This window comes from Rhinolophus sinicus, linkage group LG04, assembly GCF_036562045.2.
Source record: "Rhinolophus sinicus isolate RSC01 linkage group LG04, ASM3656204v1, whole genome shotgun sequence".
NCBI classification, from domain to species: Eukaryota; Metazoa; Chordata; class Mammalia; order Chiroptera; family Rhinolophidae; genus Rhinolophus; species Rhinolophus sinicus.
The window spans coordinates 64,329,149-64,348,000 of record NC_133754.1 but is presented as its reverse complement, the minus strand read 5'-3'; the positions used below and the strand labels follow the sequence as shown (position 1 = coordinate 64,348,000).

General features: G+C 46.1%; 1 protein-coding gene across 2 annotated transcripts; it reads right to left on the bottom strand.

The window, feature by feature from the left end:
• Positions 1-2,670: 2,670 nt before the first annotated feature.
• On the bottom strand, positions 2,671-15,419 carry RNF122 (ring finger protein 122). Of its 2 annotated transcripts, none has more exons than XM_019743185.2 (6): positions 15,022-15,419; positions 10,238-10,394; positions 5,703-5,748; positions 5,344-5,385; positions 4,009-4,091; positions 2,671-3,745 (listed from the first exon to the last, which is right to left on the bottom strand). In XM_019743185.2, the coding sequence occupies exons 1-6, from the start codon at positions 15,044-15,046 to the stop codon at positions 3,631-3,633; spliced, it is 468 nt and encodes a 155-aa protein (XP_019598744.1). In that variant the 5' UTR covers positions 15,047-15,419; the 3' UTR covers positions 2,671-3,630. The 2 variants fall into 2 exon arrangements, with proteins under 2 accessions (XP_019598744.1, XP_019598746.1); XM_019743187.2 differs by having other exon boundaries at positions 4,009-4,088.
• Between the last annotated feature and the right edge of the window lie 3,433 nt (positions 15,420-18,852).

Sequence of the window (18,852 nt, the reverse complement as noted above, 5' to 3'; positions counted from 1 at the left end):
CAGACAATCAGGTCTAATGCGTCTTTTGTAGCAAAAATTAATAAGACCGGGTCTATTATATTATATTATATTATATTGTATTATAGAAGATTGGGTCTTATATATTATAGTATAGTAAAATAAGACAGAGTCTTACATTAATTTTTGCTCCAAAAGACGCATTAGAGCTAATTGTCAGGTTAGGTCTTATTTTCGGGGAAACATGGTAGTTGTAAAATCTAATATAAACAGTGTACTGGTATCTGAGCTTGCTTTGAAATGCAGTGAAAAATAAATTGGTTAAAGCTAGATGGATATAGGATAAAGTAAATATAGGAAAGTGTAGAAATACTATAACCTTACAAAATTTTAGCAAAATTCATCGTAGAATGTAGGCAGTTCAACTCCACAATTCTTCAACCTGAAAAGAATAAATGTGGCAGATCCCAAGATTAGTGAGGACTTGCACCTTAGCTCCCAGGTAGCATTTCAAGATGGTGTCAGTGGTGGCAGCTGTGTGCAGTCTGGACAAGCTGGGCCCTTGACATCTCAGCAAGCTTCCCACACTCCAAATTGCCATTTATTTGCTTTTCTCAACACTTTTCCTAATCCCAAACTCAGAATGGTACATACAGGAAGGAAAGAAAAGAACTTGGTGGGTAAATGCTCATTGTCTTCTGATTGATGAAATGGTGTGTGCGTGTGTAGATTATTAGAATCCTGGGACATATTATCACCCAGATTCCTTCAGGTTTGTTTTGTTTCCCTTTGAATCATTTAGAGTGCAAATTCTTCTTCAGTAATGGGAACAGGACTAAGTACACAGTTGTTGCCCATGAATATTTCATGCACAGAGAAGAAAAGCATTGGCTTAGCTCTCAAATGGTGTCCAGATCTTTTAAAAGCCTGATCTAAAGAAATTTCAGGATTCTCTCTCTACCAAGTCCCAGGTTCCTGGCAGCACACAAAACTATCTCACTGCAGCCTTTCCCCACCTCAACTTCATATTGAATTGTTTGCATTCTCTGGTACCCAACAGGCCTGTTAATCCTGGAGTCTTTTTGTCCGTGTACTTCAAGGCTCAGCTCAGGTATCATCTCCTTGCAGACACTCCTGCTGTCATTTCCACACCAGTTGAGCTAAGGATCTGCCACAAGCTTGCTCACCCAAAATACAGTGCTTCCATCTTTTCCAAAGGCAAGGATCATCCTGTCTTACATTACAGTGCCTGGCCCAGGTGGCAGGTGTTCTAGGAACGCTGGCCTGAGGAACAAGACCACACTAATGACTGAATTTGGAACTTGTGACTATTTTACTTATGAATGGCTACTACCAGTTCACATCTGATAACCAAAAATACCCACTTTTCTCTTCCCTGGAGTACCATTTTACCTTGCTGTATTAAATGAAGCACTGAAAATAATACAAGGCATTTTTACCATCATTTTGACTTTAGGACCATGCTGTTCAAATTTGCAGACACTTGAGTGCCCACATTTTGATAAGAATATGCCACGACTGATGAGTTTTCCTTGAGAGGATGGTGAGGGAGGAGCACGTAGATGTTGAAGCCAACCTATAGCCCACTGGTTTCCCCACTTCCTCCCAGCGATGCATCCGCCTGGAGGCTGGAGCGGAGCTAGAGAGAGGACTGTTTTGCTAAGGAAATGCATTTTATTCCCCAGTAAAGCAAGCTGGCAGCACTGGAGGAAGTGGAGCTCCAATGAGAAAAGACCAGGCCCCATAGGCTTGGCAGCAGCAGGCAGGTGGTAGAGGCTTTAAGGAGTAGGAATAACCTCTGAAAGTGTGAAGTGACAAAAACAGGCACGCCCTCAGGCACAGGACTCCACCAAGACCGGTGCCAGCTGCACCTCGGGTGTGTCCAGTGTGAGACCTACTGTGCCAGCCTCCTGGGGTGGAAGGGCATCGCCTACCCCTGGGCTTGGCTCCTCTGGGTGCATGGGCATCTCTTGCATGTCGTGACCCACCATGACACTATACTGTGTTCAGCAATGCGCCTACTATGCACGGCATCCAAGGCTTGCCACCTGGGGTGACCACTGGCACTGCCCTCTTCCACCAAGCAGGGGGCGACCACAGCCCAGCTGCTCCATACTTCTGTTGGCCAAGAAGATAGTTCCTGGCACTCAATCCGTTATTGATTCAGCTCCCTTGGGACATTGACAGAGCACAGGTGGGAGACACAGGGGCAAGATTCGAGTGCACACAGGGGCATAAAATGTTAAGTCCACTTCTAAACATGGCATGGGAGGGTCGGATGGGTCAGTGAGCATCCGCTGGCAGGTAAGAAAAGTATAAGGAAACAGAGATCAAGCCTCTATGATAGCAACCCAGACCTTTTCAGTTATGTTAAGAACACAATTCCTTGAATTACAAGTAGAATTCTATGAACTCTTAGTCAGTGGAACACTGTGGTGGCATTCATTGACCTTCTTTAAAAATGTTCTAGAAATCCAATTAATGAACCTGGCTCAGTCACGTAGTCAAGTACATTGACAATAGTCTTAATCTATGTGGCAGATAATAATCTAATACCAATTTTTCTTTTTAAGGAATCTTTGTGTGTTTTTTATTTGAGTGTGGGGAAATGAAAAGAGGCAGTTAGAGAACTTTGTTCCCTTTCTTGGCAGAAAAGGGCCAACAGACACAGGCCACAACCACAGACAAAAGTTTAGAGAAACTTGTTATTAAATTTAATTTCCTTTAAATACATACCTTCTCCCACCCTCACCCATTCTGGGGAGGAACAGAAACCCCCACCCTCTCCCTCTGGGGGATTCCATGTATAAAGCCTGAGGTGGTGAGGATGAAGTATAAAAATACTATTTACACCGGGGAAGAAGATATCTGTTGCTACCTTAACCTTCAGACACCTCCATCCCCAGGCCCCTTTTGCTCTTTTAGAAAAAGCCCCTGGGAATCCATTTGAGTGTAGAACAAGCCCTTTCTCTGGAGGGGCCCTCCAATAGGAAGCTCTGAGTTGAACTGAGGAAGAGAGTGAATGGATAGCACCTCAGACCCTAGCAGGGGGAGGGGACTGACCCTCCATTACCCTGTAGTCAGCAGGCTGGCCCGCCAGCCTGTTTCCATAGGTCCCATGTAAACATTGACTTTTTTGTCTGTCCCTGCTCTTCCTGATCTCCCACAGCGCCTCCCCGACTTCTACTGGAGGCACTTGATCTTTCATTCCTTCCTTCCTTCCCTTCTAACCTGCTTATGGAAGGAGTGGATAGGAGTGGAGGGCAGAGTCCATCTCATCCCTTTTCTAGGGCAGCTTGTCCTCCTAAGGGGAACTCTGAAGGGGTATGCTCCAAGTTCTTGGCCAGACAGGGGTGGATTTTTTTTCCCCAGAGCAGAGACAAGGCCGGTAAATAGTCCAGTACCAGGATACATTGGTCTTAATGGGTGATGCTGTCAGCACTGAGTAGCAGACAAGACTTCGGGAGGCAAGAAGGTGGGGCCAGTCTGGTCTCACCCTGATGGTGGGAGACCAGCCCTGCACTCCCTCCCTTTCAGGTAAGCATGACCATTACCACCCAACAGTCTTGTTTACTGCAGCTATGCAAAGGGACCAGGCACCCACGAGGCAAGGCAAGAGGTCTTCTCCAGGTCTTGGTGCAGGGGCAGCACTCACACCAGCTCATCCAACAGAATCCCGATGCTCTGAGTGGCCTCTGTGGGACCAGCGATGGGCTTGTTACACATAGGGCAGACACAGCGAACTTCTAGCCACTTCACCAGACACCTGTGGGCAAAAGAGACTGAGACATCCCAACCTGCTCTGGCTGGCTGTCCTTCAGAGCCCAGCTGCTTCTCAGAACAAACCGTCTCTATCCTTGCCCCAGTCTAACCCCTCCAGCCTGACTGCTATCCCGATAGGATACAGGGATAGGTGGGAGAGGGTAGAGATTGGAGGTTCTAAAAGATACTTCTTGCTTATTTCTTTTAAAAGGCACCCCTGGACATACATCCCCAATGTGGACACACATCCCCAATGTGGACACTTACTTCCGATGAAAAGCATGCTGGCATGGGAGCACCCCTAACTCATCCTTCCCCTTGAAATCTTCCAGACAGACTGCACAGGTCTGCTGTGGAAAGAACAGGGGCAGTGTGAGAGATCGGGGAAGAACCTCACTCACCCGTCCTAAACACACATTATCTTGACCCCATTCAAAAGACTAAGATGTAGCACAGTTTCCTTATCATCCCGCGAAACTTTGATCATATTTTTTAAAAACGACACTGACAGCATGGTAGCCATTAACCACATGTAACTGTTTAAATTAAAACTAACCAAAATAAGACAAAATTAAAATTTTAGTTCTTCGGTTGCACTAGCCGCACTGTAAGTGCTCGATGGTCACAATGTAGCCAGCAGCTCCCACGTTTGACAGTGCAGATATAGAACATTTCTATAATCACAGGGGTTTCCATTAGGCAGTGCCGTTCTAGAGAAATGGCTTTTAATCCATTCCAGACTCATACATTTGGCAAGGGGACATGTATCAATAACTAGAGGTAAGGATGAGAGGGTATGGTGTATGTGGTCAGTTATACGCTTTAAATCCAGCCTTACGTCCCCCTAATTCAATCTCAACTGAATTACTCTTTTAAAGGGGTGCTTAGAAAATACCTGAACTTGCTGAGATATAACGTATCAAAAATGGGACAAAATGTGGCCATTTCTAAGTAGTCTGGTATCTAAGATATCTGTGGTCCTCCCTGCTCCAGACAAGAACAAACACACTCAGGAGTGTCCATGGTTATGGAAGGAGATCTTGGGAAATGAGCTGGGTGACCTCAAAGGCATAGCGGGAAAGGAATGGGAATGAATGGCCTCTTCCGAAAGCAGTCAGCATTGAGGGGAACCCAGGAATTGGTTTGTGTGTGGGGCGGAGGGGGAGAACCAGAGGAATGGAGACACTAGTCTGATCCACAGTGTGCTCGGACAGCATGTATATAAGGGTAAAAGGACCGTCTTTTCTTTAATGGAAAAACAAGGCATGGGTCTGAACATGGGGCAAGTTAGCTGCAGTCTGGCATGGAGTGGTATGACCATCCTCCACTTAAACATCACAACTAGCAGGCTTCTTGAGGCCATGTGTCACCACTCATCCAAACCCTTTTGTGACCCCTTTGTTTTCTGCCAGTGCTGGTTCCAGACATAATGAAGTCTATTGATGTCATGCTAGGATGGGTGACTTATTTGGCCCAAGGAGATATGAAGGAAGAGACTAAAAGACTAAAAAGGCCCCTGAAAGTGTCCAGGCTGAAAACCGGAGAAGGTACCATTTGCTTTACCGAGTGGGGCCCTCAGACGTGCGATCCCAGTACACTCACCCCATATAATTGTAACTTCTTGGCATCACCTTTAAGTACCACCTAGAAAGAAAAGAGGCGTGGTGTCAGAAGAAAGCAGCCACAGGGATCAGGTGGTATCAACCAATGGATGGAGTCCCTAGCCCTGCGTAGCCCCACCTCCCTCTCCCTCCCTCACCCCATAAAGGGGAGGGCTCTGAGCCAACCTGCCTGCGCCAACCAGACTTGGGGACAGTGAAGACAGTGTGTGTGTGTCGGGGGGGGGGGGGCGGGCCTGAGGGGAATTCCAGGCCAGGACAGCTTAGGTTTGTTCTCCTCCATCTCTGTCTTTAGCAGGACAAGTAGCAGAGGAGGAAGTCTCAGGGAAAGATGTGTTTTACCTCCTTATATCCATATCGTTCACTCTGTGCCTGGTTCCGAAGTTTGCTGGGGGAGAAAAAAGGAAGAGAAGGGGTTACTATGCCTTCACACAAACAGCCATTCCAAGTAGGAGAAGCGGGATGGCGGCTTGGCATTATTCTGGGGGCAGGGAGGGGGCTCCCCACAGGGGTGTCTCATCCTAGAGACTGGGGGATATGGTTTGGACCTATGCAGGTCCCCCAGAGTGGATTAAGGACTCAGGCTGTTACTCAGGCTCAACAGCCTCAAAATTTACTGCCAGGGCCCAGATTCCCTGGCAGAGCACCCCGAATAGTTCCTTCACTCTCCCTGCCATTTTCCAGTACATAAATTTCTACAGATTCCCAAACGATAGAGATCAACAATTGCTTATTGAATGTATACTAGAAGTTAAGATATTCTTAAAAGGGATATTTCCATTAAGCCAGGGTAGCAGGATAAATAAGTCTGTCGACCCTGGGGAATTTTCCACCCGGAGAACACAAATATTCTGAAACCAAAGCACACTCTTCCCTTCAGTGCCAGGCAAACACAGGCAGTCCCTTCTTTCTTTTCTTCTTTTTGTTTCAAGCTGGTGGCCTGTATGCAGCCTAACTCCCAATAGCCTGAACCTGGCAGGATGTCACTCATGGCAATAGGAAAATCATTATTGAGGGCTTGCTATGTATCGATTCCTGCACTAACATTCACATATGTGCCCATCGATTCCAAACAACCTTAGAGGGAGATCCTTTCCTTTTTACAGATGAGAAAACAATGAAGTCCAAAGATGTTAATTAACTTGCCCAAACTTCAGAGGTAATTGGCGGCAGTGTCCGAATTTGAATCAAAGTCTGATTACAGAGCCCAAGCTCTTTAACACCTGTTAACAAGCCTACAGCTCTCAGCTTACTGTGCAAATGGCTGGGACCGTGATTATACATCACTCCATCCATTTATCGCCATTTAATTTTTCAGTCAGGGAAACCTTCCGAATTCTACAGGCAGTTCTCTGGCCTCCTACGTGTGGGTGCCATATGGAGCTTTCTCTCCCGCTGGTCATTTCTATCATCGGTCTAAGTTATTGGAAGGAAGCTTCCAAAACAAGCCAAATTAGAGTAGGTGCGGCAATCTCTGGTCTGAGGGCCAAATCCAGCTGATCATTTGTTTTATAAGGCTGATAAACATAAGAATGGTTTCTATCCTTAGATGGTTAAAAGTAGAAATCAAAAGAATGTTTCTGTTTCATTTTATGTGACAATTATATGAAACTCAAATTTTGCTGGAATGCAGCCACGCTCATAGTTTACAAATTGTCTGTGGCTGCTTCGCACAGTAGAGACCGTATGACCTTCAGCTGACCTTTTGCAGAAACAGACTGCTGACCTGAGTTAGAGGAAGAGAGAATCTCAAATCACAAGCCTCCATCAAAGGACATGAGGTAAGATGCTCCATGGGCATGGAAGAAAAGCTGAAACTGCTCCCAGGGTGGTGAGAGATACAGAAGGTGGGACACAGCCATGCCCAAAGCAGCCAGGGAGCAGGTAAGGAAGATCAGGCTGGGAGATCTCTATCGTTCTTAACAGGAAGTCAGGGGACCTAGCGAGGCCACATGTGCCAAGAGCCTCTTAGGAACTCCAGGCTGTCTAAGTGACTCCTGCCACAGGATTGAGGCCTGGGGCAACATATCACTGCCCCCTTTCTCTTCTCTCATTGGAGGGTTTCTGGTCATTGGAGGATTGGGTTAAATGCCTAACCAGGACTCCCATTGTCCCATCCTTCACTTTGCACTTTCATATACTCGTATACACACATGCGCGCGCATCTCTGTCCCCACTTCCAAGTGAGGGCAGGAAAGGATGCATCCAAAGCTTACATGACAACTGTTACTTGACTGACACTGAGTTAAGCTGAGGAAGGCAGAAAAGTATTTAGTCAGTGTGTTCACAGCCACCTTCTGACGGAAGGCGCTGTGGCTGTTACCAGGTTGTGTACAGAGTAAATAAGGAAGTGGTAAGGAGCCTGCTTCTTAACTCAAAGAATAAGGGCATGCCACACATCCTGTGAGCTTCAACTGCAAAATGGCTATAATTATGTAGTGCGTGTGGTGCCTTTTCGCCTGCTATATCATAGCAGTGGCTCCCTCCATCCTCACCCTCGTCCCTTTTATAGGCTGACTCCTTTTAATGGTCTTATCCAGGAAAACTCCAGAAGCCTGACTCTCAGAGCCCAGGATGCTCAGAACAGTGAGGAGCTTCAGAGCTGACCCTTCACCATACATGTAGACTTATGGATCAGGTAGTTACCAATGGTGATGAAATGGGAGGTTGCAAAGGAAACAAAGCAGAAAAGGACATTGGGCCATCCCAGCAGGGGATATAGTGCCAACGACTTTGGACAGGTGGCCTTCTCAGCTGCTGGGTGAGCAAAGCTACTAAAAATATCCTGATTTCAATGACACCATTTTCTAGCCACTGCCAATGGGCTCTCCCTTTGCTTCTTTTCCCTTTTGGAACAAACAATGCAACCAAGTCCTGAAAATAATTGTTCCTTTCCTGCCTATTTGTACTTCACTGGCCCCTCCATCCTGTGTAGGGCAGAGGTCAGCCCCTGGGGGGTGGGAGGAGAGACTGAGGGAGGGGAGCTGGGAGTGAAGTTGGCCTTGGCCAATGAGCTCACCAGGTCATGAGCTGGGGTCATGGGTCTATTTTGGCTGAGAAGGAAACCAAGAAGCTGGGAGAGGAAGTGGCTTCTGTGCTTGTGTGTCTTTCTATATATAGACACCCACAGGCTGCCACACACCAGTGAGCCTCTGGAACGATGAAACTGCAGGGTGAACTGGCTTTGGGCAGGCTGCAGAACAGAGGGTGGGATGGTGAAGGGACAGATTCCTGCAGTAGAGACAGGTGGTGGTGAACAGCCCCAGTGGGGAAAGCTTTTGATGTCCTGTGGTTCTGCTGTTCTGTTCTTTCAGTCCAGCCAAACATTAATCAGCCGTAACCAGCTCCCCAGCCTGTCCTGCAGGACCCCAATCTGTAGCTATAATGGGGTGGCCACGGATACCACAGCTGCCCCACTTCTCCCCATTCAAGGAATAAGAATCAGAGAAGTCAAATGTATGGAATCTGAAAAACTAGTTAATTGTCACCAACCTAGTCTGCCTTTATATATCCCCCTATACATGGCCTTGGGCAAATCCTTAACGGCCTGAGCATGACCTTCCTCATTTATAAAGTGGGCTAATACCTAAACTGGAGGGCTATTCTGAGGACTAAGTGAACTAAATATTTTATAAAATGCTAACCATGATGCCTGGAACACAGATGGCAGTTAGTAAAGAATAGCTAAAAACCTAAGGCCATACCTATTAGTGGCAGAATTAGTAAATGAACACTGATCACCCACTTACAGGCCCAGAGTGCTTTTCTAGGTTTTCTTCACTTGACCCCCTTTTCAGCTTGGCATGTGTGAGCCTGTGTGTGTGTGTGTGTGTGTGTGTTTAGGAACCAAATAGAGTTGGTTTTACAGACTCCTCACAGCATCATACACAAATCTCTGGTATTTGGAATGTGTCCATCTTCAGTGACTGGGGAATTGCATCAATTGCTTGATATGGGCAGATGGGGGTGGTTGGTGGTCAGGAAGACAAAAAAGTTTGAGAAAGAAAACTTAGCCTTGGGGAAAGGGGAGGGAGTGGGGAGATACCAGAAATCTACTGTCACCCCACTTATTAGTTCGATGCAAATTTTAGATTCAATTGTACAAAAGGGAAAAATAAAAGTATTTTCAGAGAAGATAGTAGCTTGAGTGGAAAATTGTAGCCCTAGGGACTTTTTAAAATGAAGAACTGTTAATACCAAAAGCATCCCCTTGTCAGAAACACTACTTTAATTTCCACTCTAAATACCAGTCATGCCCCAAATTTCTGGTACAAAACAAGCACCAGTTCCCATGTCTTATCAACAGGAGAAAAAACAGTTCTTGGACCTTGGCTAGTCCTTCCCTAGATCCCTGTGCAACATGAGTAAGTGACATTTTTACTTTTTTCACTCTCAAAAATAAGAGCTTACAAAGCAGAATAAACAAGCAGCTCTCCAGACATCAGCTTGCTAATATTAGCTAGCATCTGGTGGGTTGACAACAGGATTTCCCAGGAGGGCAGAGGTATGTGCCACTGGTGTAATTCATGCCCACATACCCCTGGCTATCCAGAGTGTGTAAGTGGGGAGTAGAGAGATAGTTCAGGGACCACCAATGATATTACTCGGTCAAAAGGCAACCTTGGAATAACTGGCCAAGAGGCGGGATGTAGCCCAACCCACGGTGACCTTATATGCTCTGGGACAACTTGCTGGATAGGCTGATAGAAATAGAAACACCAGACCTCAAGGGCCCAGGGAAGGGCAGGCTAAGCCCCGTCCCCAAAACAGGGGCCCCCGTGGGAGGCTAGTGACTACTGTGAAAGCCTCACTTGGCTCCCCCTACTCCTGGCCTCCTCCCTGACTCTCCACCCTGGGTCAGCCAGTGAGCCACCCACCTGATGAAATAGCAGCAGAAGATGAGGCTGAGCATGAAGACAAAGATGCCTGTGCCAAAGATGACCATGTAGATGTTGAGGGGAAGGTCTTGGAAACTGATGGGTGGCATTGAGCAGGACTTGTTAGTACTAACCAGTCCCAGGCCGCAGAAACACCCTGTAGAGAAAGGGGGAGGAAAAATAATATTATAGTTGGAAATTTACCACTGGGGCTGATGGTCCTCTGTCAGCAAGGATGGAAAGAGAACTGGCAAGGTCTGGGCTCCTACACCTGGTTCAGGTGCTTCCGTTTATATCCTACCTCTAACACTAGCTATGTGATCATGGGTAAATTATTTAAACAACCTATGAAATGGACTACTACACATAGCACTTAAAACAGCATCTCCATCTAGGGGATCAAGGCTTCAGGAAATGGGCAGAAAACGGTAGAGCCCATATGGTATACTAGCAAAATGAAAAAAGAACAGAAATTACTCACTCCAAAGCTAATCCAGTGTTCCAGAAAGTGGTGTGTGTGTGTGTGTGTGTGTGTAGAATTTGCAGCTTTTACTGCCACCATTCCCCTTTCTACTCAGAGCCTCCCTGTGCAGTTCCATAGTTCAATGACATTCCCTGGAGCTTGTTTGAAATGCAGAATCTTGGGCTCACCCCAGATGAAATGAATCACAATCTGCATTTTAACTGGGTCGTCAGCAGATTCCTGTACATGCAGCATGGGAAGCGCTGGCCACTAGATGCAGCCCCTTCTCACCTGACTTAGGGATAAATCCTGATTGGTCTATCAGCCTTGATAGTCACCTTCCCCTTGCCAGGGTTTGGTGTTGAGGCAGATATGAGACAGGGTTCTGGCCAAAGAAACAAACAGACTGTCTGCTGGAAAGATTTTTCTTTTTTGCTCACATCTCCTCAAAACACCTGGAATGAGGGCAGCCAAACTATAGCTGGAAAGAGAGCAATTCAGTACAAAGCTGGTGACAGAACAGGGAAAGAGGAGGAAAGATAATGTCAGCTGAGTTGCTAGATTAACCAATTCTGGAGCCAATCTCTATCTTGGGACTACTGGTTCTGACAGTTCGTAAATGTTCTGTACTATTTAACCATAAGGGGAAAAAAGATAGGACGTAAACAGTAAATTAGTTAGATGTTTATTCCTGCTTGCAGGCAAAAATACCAGTGATCCAAAAGGTAAGCATAAAATTCCTGGATTTCAGAAAGTGGGGAAAACTAGAATTTACCACCTACCGGCTGCATCCCAAGCACATTTTCATGCGACCAATTTAATCTTAAAAGACTCAATCATTAAACTGTTTATAGTCCAACAGTTAACAAGGCCTGGCTCCAAAGACCTCTGTACTCAAGCCTTCAACATAGGTTTAAGAACTTTCCTGACATCTTGGTTAGGAGCCAGAACCTGTTAATGTATTTCAGAATTCTACATTATAAGTATTAGTGCTACCACCACTCAACACAAGTCTAGCTTGAAAGACTGGAAGTCATCTTTGGCATCACATATCTCAGACCTCTTTATTCCCTAGATCAATCTGTGACCATATAATGAGCCTTCCTACAAACCTTTCCCATTTTGCACGCAATTGTATTGCCAAGTCCATACGCCAAGCAGATTTTAGGCCCAATTCGATTCCAAGTCCTTCTTCACACCTAATTGACGTCTAGTGCCTCCTCTAATTTAGCCCACATGTCTGTCCTGTCCCTCCACTCGGTTTCTATCATGCATTTCCAAAACTCATGACTGGCTTCAAGTCCTTCTGAACACATATGCACTGGGTCCCCTCTCAAACTCTCTGCCCCCATGTCCTCCATCACCACCCCATGTGGGCCCGTCTCCTCACTATTTCTTGCCCAACCTTGTACTCACTCGCTGCCTTCATACCTTTGTTCATGCAACTTTCCCTGCCTGGAACTCCCTCTCCCTTCCCAAAGTCCGCCGAGCTTGGTCTCTGTGATATTGCAGTGATCCCTCTCTTCCCTGAATTCTAGTGCTCACAGCCCTGTCACGGGTTCTGGCTCTTGCATACTCAGTAATTGCAGTACATTATCCATTGTTCCCAGCATCAACTTAACTCAAATATGCATTAAGCATTGATTATGACAAGTACCATGACAGACATTAAAGATAAAAAAGCAAGGGAGAATTACTAGATGGTTTTACCTTCTAGGGAAGACACACACAAAGGTTTTCACCGAAATGAGGCACCTCTGCAGAGATGCTCCCATAATCCTGAAATCAGAGATGAGAGTCCTAACAAGCCTGAATGCTCCCAGGTCTGAGGACAGCTGAGGACTTTTGTATATTCTCCAGTGCCTAGCCTAGTGTTTGATAACTAGTTAACTCCCAGTTTTCTCAAAGCAACCTGTCTACTTCAAAGTAGACTGATGTTTGGGAGAACTGCCCAGAAACTGCCCTCAGCTAATGGATGACCAGTCAATCACCAAGAACATAGAAGGCCTTATTTATGCACTGACCTAGACATTGTGGGGAAACAAAAAGTTGTTCTCGTCCTGAAAGATTTTTTTGATTATGCTGAAAATAAATAACCTTTGCTATGCCCAACAGGAAGCCCTTGCTTTTTTAGGCTTCAGCAAGGGTTAGAAAGTTTTCATCACCCCTCTACCCTCCACTCAAATTTTTGCTATCTGTGGACCAAAGGAAATGTAATTTTTCATGACGACATCATGGAGGACTCATCTATTCTGGAAAAGGGTCTTAGGACTTCCCTGCCAGGAAGCTGTGTCCTCATTGCCAATGAGGCCTTCCTCCCCCACCAGCCATATTTGAGGCTATAAGATGGTCTAACCCACAATCTGCCTTGGGTCTCCGTGCACTTTTTATGAGCTGTATCCTAGTATCTTTAGGGCCACAAAGAACCTCATTTGGTTTCCCATTCTGGGAATCTGCAGAGTGGTGACAGTAGCTATTGCAGAGGGTATGTGTGTGCACGCTGCAGGTGCTCTGGCCTCAGCAGTCCTCTCTCTCACCAATTTATCTCGCCCATCTCATCTGTATGAGAGAAGCTTTCCCTGGGACTCCAGGACTGAGTCAATGAGGTTAGGAGTTGATGTGATAAAGAGGTGTGGGTGAGAAGAGCTTTGTAGTCAAGAGAAGGTCCATTTGCTTGTATTACTATTTAAAAAATGGGGGGGGGGGATTATATATATATACACACACAGAAGTCATTTTTCCTCTAAAATGTGTAAGGACAGAGTACCAACCCTAGGATAGAGGGGCTCCAGGGTGAGAGGGACTCATTGGAGTCAAAGAACAGGATCTTTCAGTCACTTTAAGAAGTGAAAAGATAAAGCAGCAAGTCCTCTGCTGGTCTAAAAACCTCATAAGAAAGAGAGCTGCCCAGAATCAAGGCCAGTGTGACTGACAACCTCTTGGTTCTTCTCAAGTCTCTGTTCCATTGTCTCAGCCAACCTATGAATGCCTTGACATCAGAATGTTTTATCTAAGTGAGCAGGCTGGGAGCGGGAATGACGTCAGGAAAAGGGCTGGCCAGAAAGACCAGAGGATCTGGGAAATGCTTCTCCTTCCCAGCCAACGGGAATCTTTCCCAGATGCTGGGATGCACCGTCCTTCCTCACCCCCATCCTCCACCCTCTCCCCGGCAGTGCCCGCCTATCACACACAGCTTGGTTCATTTTCAGGAAATTAGATCCTACTAGCAAGAGGAAGAGGGGGATGGGGGTCCTCATACATATGCTGTCCAAACCTTGCCTTAAAACAAAAGCCTGTTGAAATAATTAATCCAAGATCTGGCAGGAGTCTGTTCTCAAGAGTGAATTTTCCCTAACTAACCTGCCTGCCATATTCAGAGATAAGGCTAGCCACACACCAACCCCAACTGTTCAAGCATTAGTACAGGCGGTCAAGACCCTAAGGCAATTGGAGGGTATTAGTATCCCAGGTTTTGAAGTGACCCGCTCAGGAAGGCCCTCCTTTCAGGTAGCTGAGGAATTAGACCCAAGCCCAACCTGTTGTCACCTGAACCGCAAAAAAGCCTCAGGTGAGATAAATTTAGCATCACCCAGGCCAGGTGGGGGATGGGGGTAGTGAATCGGGTAGGAGAGGTGGTTTGGGTTTGGAGGTGCGGCTCGGGAGCTAGTACCGCAGTCGAAGTCAGGCCTTGGGGTTTGGGGCCAGAAAGCACCCAGCTCCCGCCAGACTAGCCCTGCACTCAAGGATAGCAGGGCGCCGAGATATCTGCAAGGCTTTATCAACTCAATAAAGCCACGCTTTTTAATCTGGCACTTTCCACTGGCACAAAGCCCCCTGGCAGCCAGTGCGAAGCCAACAAAGGCACAGAGGAAGCCACCCCCGGGCCGTCCCGCACTGTATACATATTTAAAATAGGCTGCAAAGTTTCAGGCCGGGAACTTGAGCTCCCTCTAGATCCTAGCCCGAGCGCGGATTTAATTCTCCTCCGACAACCACAACAAAGAACAGAGTTTGAGCGCACAAAGACAGGGGAAGCGGGGAGAAGAGCGAAGCCGCCACACAAAGGCCGCGAACCCCGCGGCTCCCACGTCGCCCGCCCCCCGCACGTTCAGAGACCCTTCTCCGTCCTCAGTTAAACCTGATTTTTTTTTTGTTTCAAATTCCGCGCTGTACAGAGCAGATTTGGGCACGAGGACGTACGATTTCATGAGAAACTTGGCTCGAGAGGGAGAACGAGCCAGTGTGATCTTACGCCTTGCTCCCGGGTCCTGGTTCTCCCGCCAGCCCAGCGCCCCTTCGCCCTCCGGCCCTCGGGACTCACCGTTACACCACTGGAATGGGTGCATCAATGAACTCGCGGCTGGCTTCCTCCGGCAAACGAACGCAGGCGGTGGGGGAGGCAGGTGGGGTGGGTGCAGCGGCTGGCGGGTCCGCAGGAGGGGCGGGGATAGCTCGTGGCAGCCGCCTTTCCCCAGGAGTCGAATTCCCTCCGGAGTGGGGGGCTTCGGCGAGGCCGGTTTTAGAGCAACAAAGAGGAAAGAGGAGAAAACAAATAGAAAGTCCTCCGGATCAAAGCACCCACCGAGGAAATGCAGGAAGAGCGCCGGAGCTGGCGTCGTGAGGCGCCACAGAACCCGGTGGGGGTACCAGCCGCGAAGGAGGGAAAGCCTTAGAGGGAGACTCGGCTCAGGTCCCACAGCACTGACACCAGGAGGTAGAGACTCCCAAACTGACACAGGCTGCACACACCCCCTCCCTTATATACCCCTGGGAAACTCCGCCTCAAGCCGGTCATCCGCCCTCCGGCCAATGAGAGCCTTCCTCCTGGCCCCGGGTATTATTCGCAGGCCCGCCCCACCATCTCAGAGGGGAGCGTCTTTGCAAGGTATGGCGCCTCCGGCTTTACCTTCACTGTCCTGGGAAAACTTGTCTAAAGAGTATCGCGCGGTGAGCGGTGAGATGGCCCAAGCTGCGGGGACCAACCTCCTGCGCCAGGGACTTGGAGGAAACTGAACAATTAGTGCCACATTTGTTTTCTGCCTCCAGAGCTGTTACTGTTTAGCATTGCTATAGCCCCTTGAGAAACCAGTTCTGAGGAGTGATTCAACTTCTGTTCGGTAGGCAAGGACTCGGTCCTGAATGGAGGCTAGCACGTTCCTTTGCTTACCGCAAAAGCAGGGAACTGAAGCAAGACGGTAAAGAAGATGAATTACAAAAGTGAAAGCTGGAAATCCAAGCTTTAGTTGTCATCTCATTTTTGGCCAGCCAAGATTAGTGTTGTCCACATAAGAAATATCCAAACCTGTAGAGAATTTTTATGAGTTTATTTGAGCCCAAACTGATGACAGGTACAAGAAGCAAGATCTGAAATGCTCTGGAGAATAACAGTTTTGCAGGGTTTTTTTTTTTTTTGTCTGTTTTTTTATGCATTTGAAATTAAGGATGGGACATAAGGAAGATTACATGAAGGTGGGAGAAAACAAAGTGAGGATTAGATTACAAAATAGTTAAAATTATGTGCTCTCTTGAGGGTGGTTATGTATTAGAAGGAGGGATCTGAAAAGAGGCATTTCAAAAGTGTGTTAACCTAGACGCACAGAAACAATGGGCAGGGCTTGCTTAAGCAAAGATAAACCTTATACGAAAAAGTTATATGCCTGGGTTGTGACTACCCAGCATGACTTACTCAGTTAGGAATTTATGATTTATTACAACACCCTTTTTCATCCACAGTGTAGACTTGTCAGGGCTCCATGCTCCTGAATAACAGAATCAAATTCAGGAATCAACACTGGCAATACCTTAAGGGCAGTATCTTCAGCATCTAGCACAGTGAATGTGTTGCATGAATAGTACTTGGAAGAAAGACTGAAACTCTTAATTCCCCTGCCCAATATGGTTTCTTTTACCTGACATTGCAGTGTTCCTTTTTTTCTTTTTCTTTTTTCCTTTTTTTCTGTCTTTCATTTATTCAGAATGTACTTATCACCAGCCTACTTTGTGCCAATCATCTTTGTACCAGAGACCCATCAATGTCAGCAAGGTTTCTACTCTCCTCGGTTTCTACTCTACGGTGAGGAGACAGACAGTAAACAAACAAGCAAATGAATAAGAATGACTTAATCTAATCTTCCTACTAAACTTAATCTTTAGTTGAAGGTGATAAATACTTTCCCTATCTCTTGAGAACTTGTGACACTCAAATAAGATTTGCATATTAGTGCTTTATCATTTAAAAGCATGATGTTAAGATATCAAACGACTTGGCCAGGACAAATAGTTTAGCCCTTAATTATGCAATTGTCTTAAAATAATTGTTTTGTTTATGAGCTAGTCTGGAAGGGCATCATGTACTGATCCAACTCAGCTCACCTCCTAACTGAACAATTACAAAAGCTTTCTAACTGGCCTCTTTGCCTCTATGTCTTAGAATTTGGAGCCCACAAGAATCATTGCTGTGTTAGAGAGGTTACATATATGGGCTCCTAGGCCTGGAGCCCAGAGATTCTGATTCAGTAGTTAAAGGGTGAGCCCCAGAATTGTTCATTTAACATTCCTTGTCCCCAAAAATTCTCATGCAGTTAATGCTGAGAAGAATATGCTCTGATTTTAATCCCAAATTCATCTTCTTTGCTGACCCCAGAATTATCTTTCTAAAACATAAACCTAATCATTTATTTTTCTTGCTTAATAACTTTTGTCTTTGTCCTTTGGGTTTTTAAGATTAAGTCAAACTTTAGAATATGGCATTCAAATCGTTTCAGTCTGGCGCTTGCCTGTCTTCCTGACGCCGCATGCATTCTCCTTTCCCACACACTATGTATCCATCAGCCATGAAGGTTTTGTTGTTCCTTGAACACAGTATATTCTTTCTTGACTGATTTTGCACAAGGTATGACATGTTTGGAATGCCCTTTTTCTATCTGTGCCTGGCATTTTGCAAGATTCGGCTCAAAATTCACCTCTTTGTTTGCCCACCGTTTTCCCTCTCTGCATCTCTTTCAATAATTTTCATGTACAGTGTATGTTATGGGATTATAAAGATAATTATGTGATTCCCTGAATTTGATCCCTTCATGAGCCTTCCTCAGAAGAGATTTCCTCAGAAGAGATTTTCCAAGAGCATGAACCATTTGTGTGGTGGTTCCCGTGTCTGGTTCAATAATTTTGAAATGGATGTACGTGCATGCATATATATAAATTACCATACAACTTAAACTGTGTTCTAGGTACAGTGTAGAGGATTAAAAAACACGTAATTGTTACTTAAGCAATAGTTCTTCAGATCAATTGGCTCAGGGAAAAGGTGTCTATAGGTGAGCCTGACTGCATTACAGAGTTCCTTCTAGGTGCCTCTAGGGCACAACTGGGAAAGAGGGAGAGTCTTTGAAGGGAAAATTGAGAGGCAGGTAAGAATGTCTCCTCCCCACCTTAGATGAAGGAGCTGAGGTGGGAAGATACCTTGAAAGTAGAAACAGTGGAAGTTCTCCTGGAGACCAAGCTGGTCAAGCAGGACAGTGAATATCTCAGGCGGCACCTACATGGACCATGAATACAGTCGTCAGAATGTTCTATATCAATTCATATTTTAAGTCTGATATTTTAGACATTCAGTAAGATCTTCTGAGGCATTCAAGGTCTCTAATTTGGAAAACCGGATGCATCCATCCCAATCTCCCATTCTCATCCCTCCTGGCCATTGTGGCGAAGAGGCAGTGCCGCAAATGATGGCTTAGACTGAGTGATGTAGGGTGAAGAAGGGCTTTGGTCTTGGACGTTTTTTAAAAGGTTGGTTCAGTTCCAACACTTTCCTATCAAAGACAAGTTGCTTTCTCACATCATGTCAATACAATTTAGATAACTCACCCCACCACCCCCCAACCAGATGATGCTTCATAGGCCAAGTCTGGTTAGCTTATGAGGAAGAAACGGAAACAGGAAAGAAGCTCATTGGTTATATATTCAAAGCTGCTTGAGAAATCTTAAGTAGAATTTTCTTTCTAAAGCTTCCATGGAATGAGGGAAAGGTAATACTATGCCTCTAGGAAAACTTCTAAGTCAGGGATTCTCTTCTTTCCCACAGCCCCACCCCGGCATCCTCGTGGACCGCCCGTAAGCCTCCTCATTTTTAGGCCTTGTCAGCACTAGAGAA

Coding starts and splice junctions, on each gene's coding strand:
- RNF122 (XM_019743185.2), bottom strand. CDS start 15,046: ATGCACCCATTCCAGTGGTGTAACG. Junction 5,749..10,237: donor TTCTGCTGCTATTTCATCAG/GTGGGTGGCTCA, acceptor TTTCTCCCCCAG/CAAACTTCGGAACCAGGCAC. Junction 4,092..5,343: donor AGAAGTTACAATTATATGGG/GTGAGTGTACTG, acceptor TTCTTTCCACAG/CAGACCTGTGCAGTCTGTCT.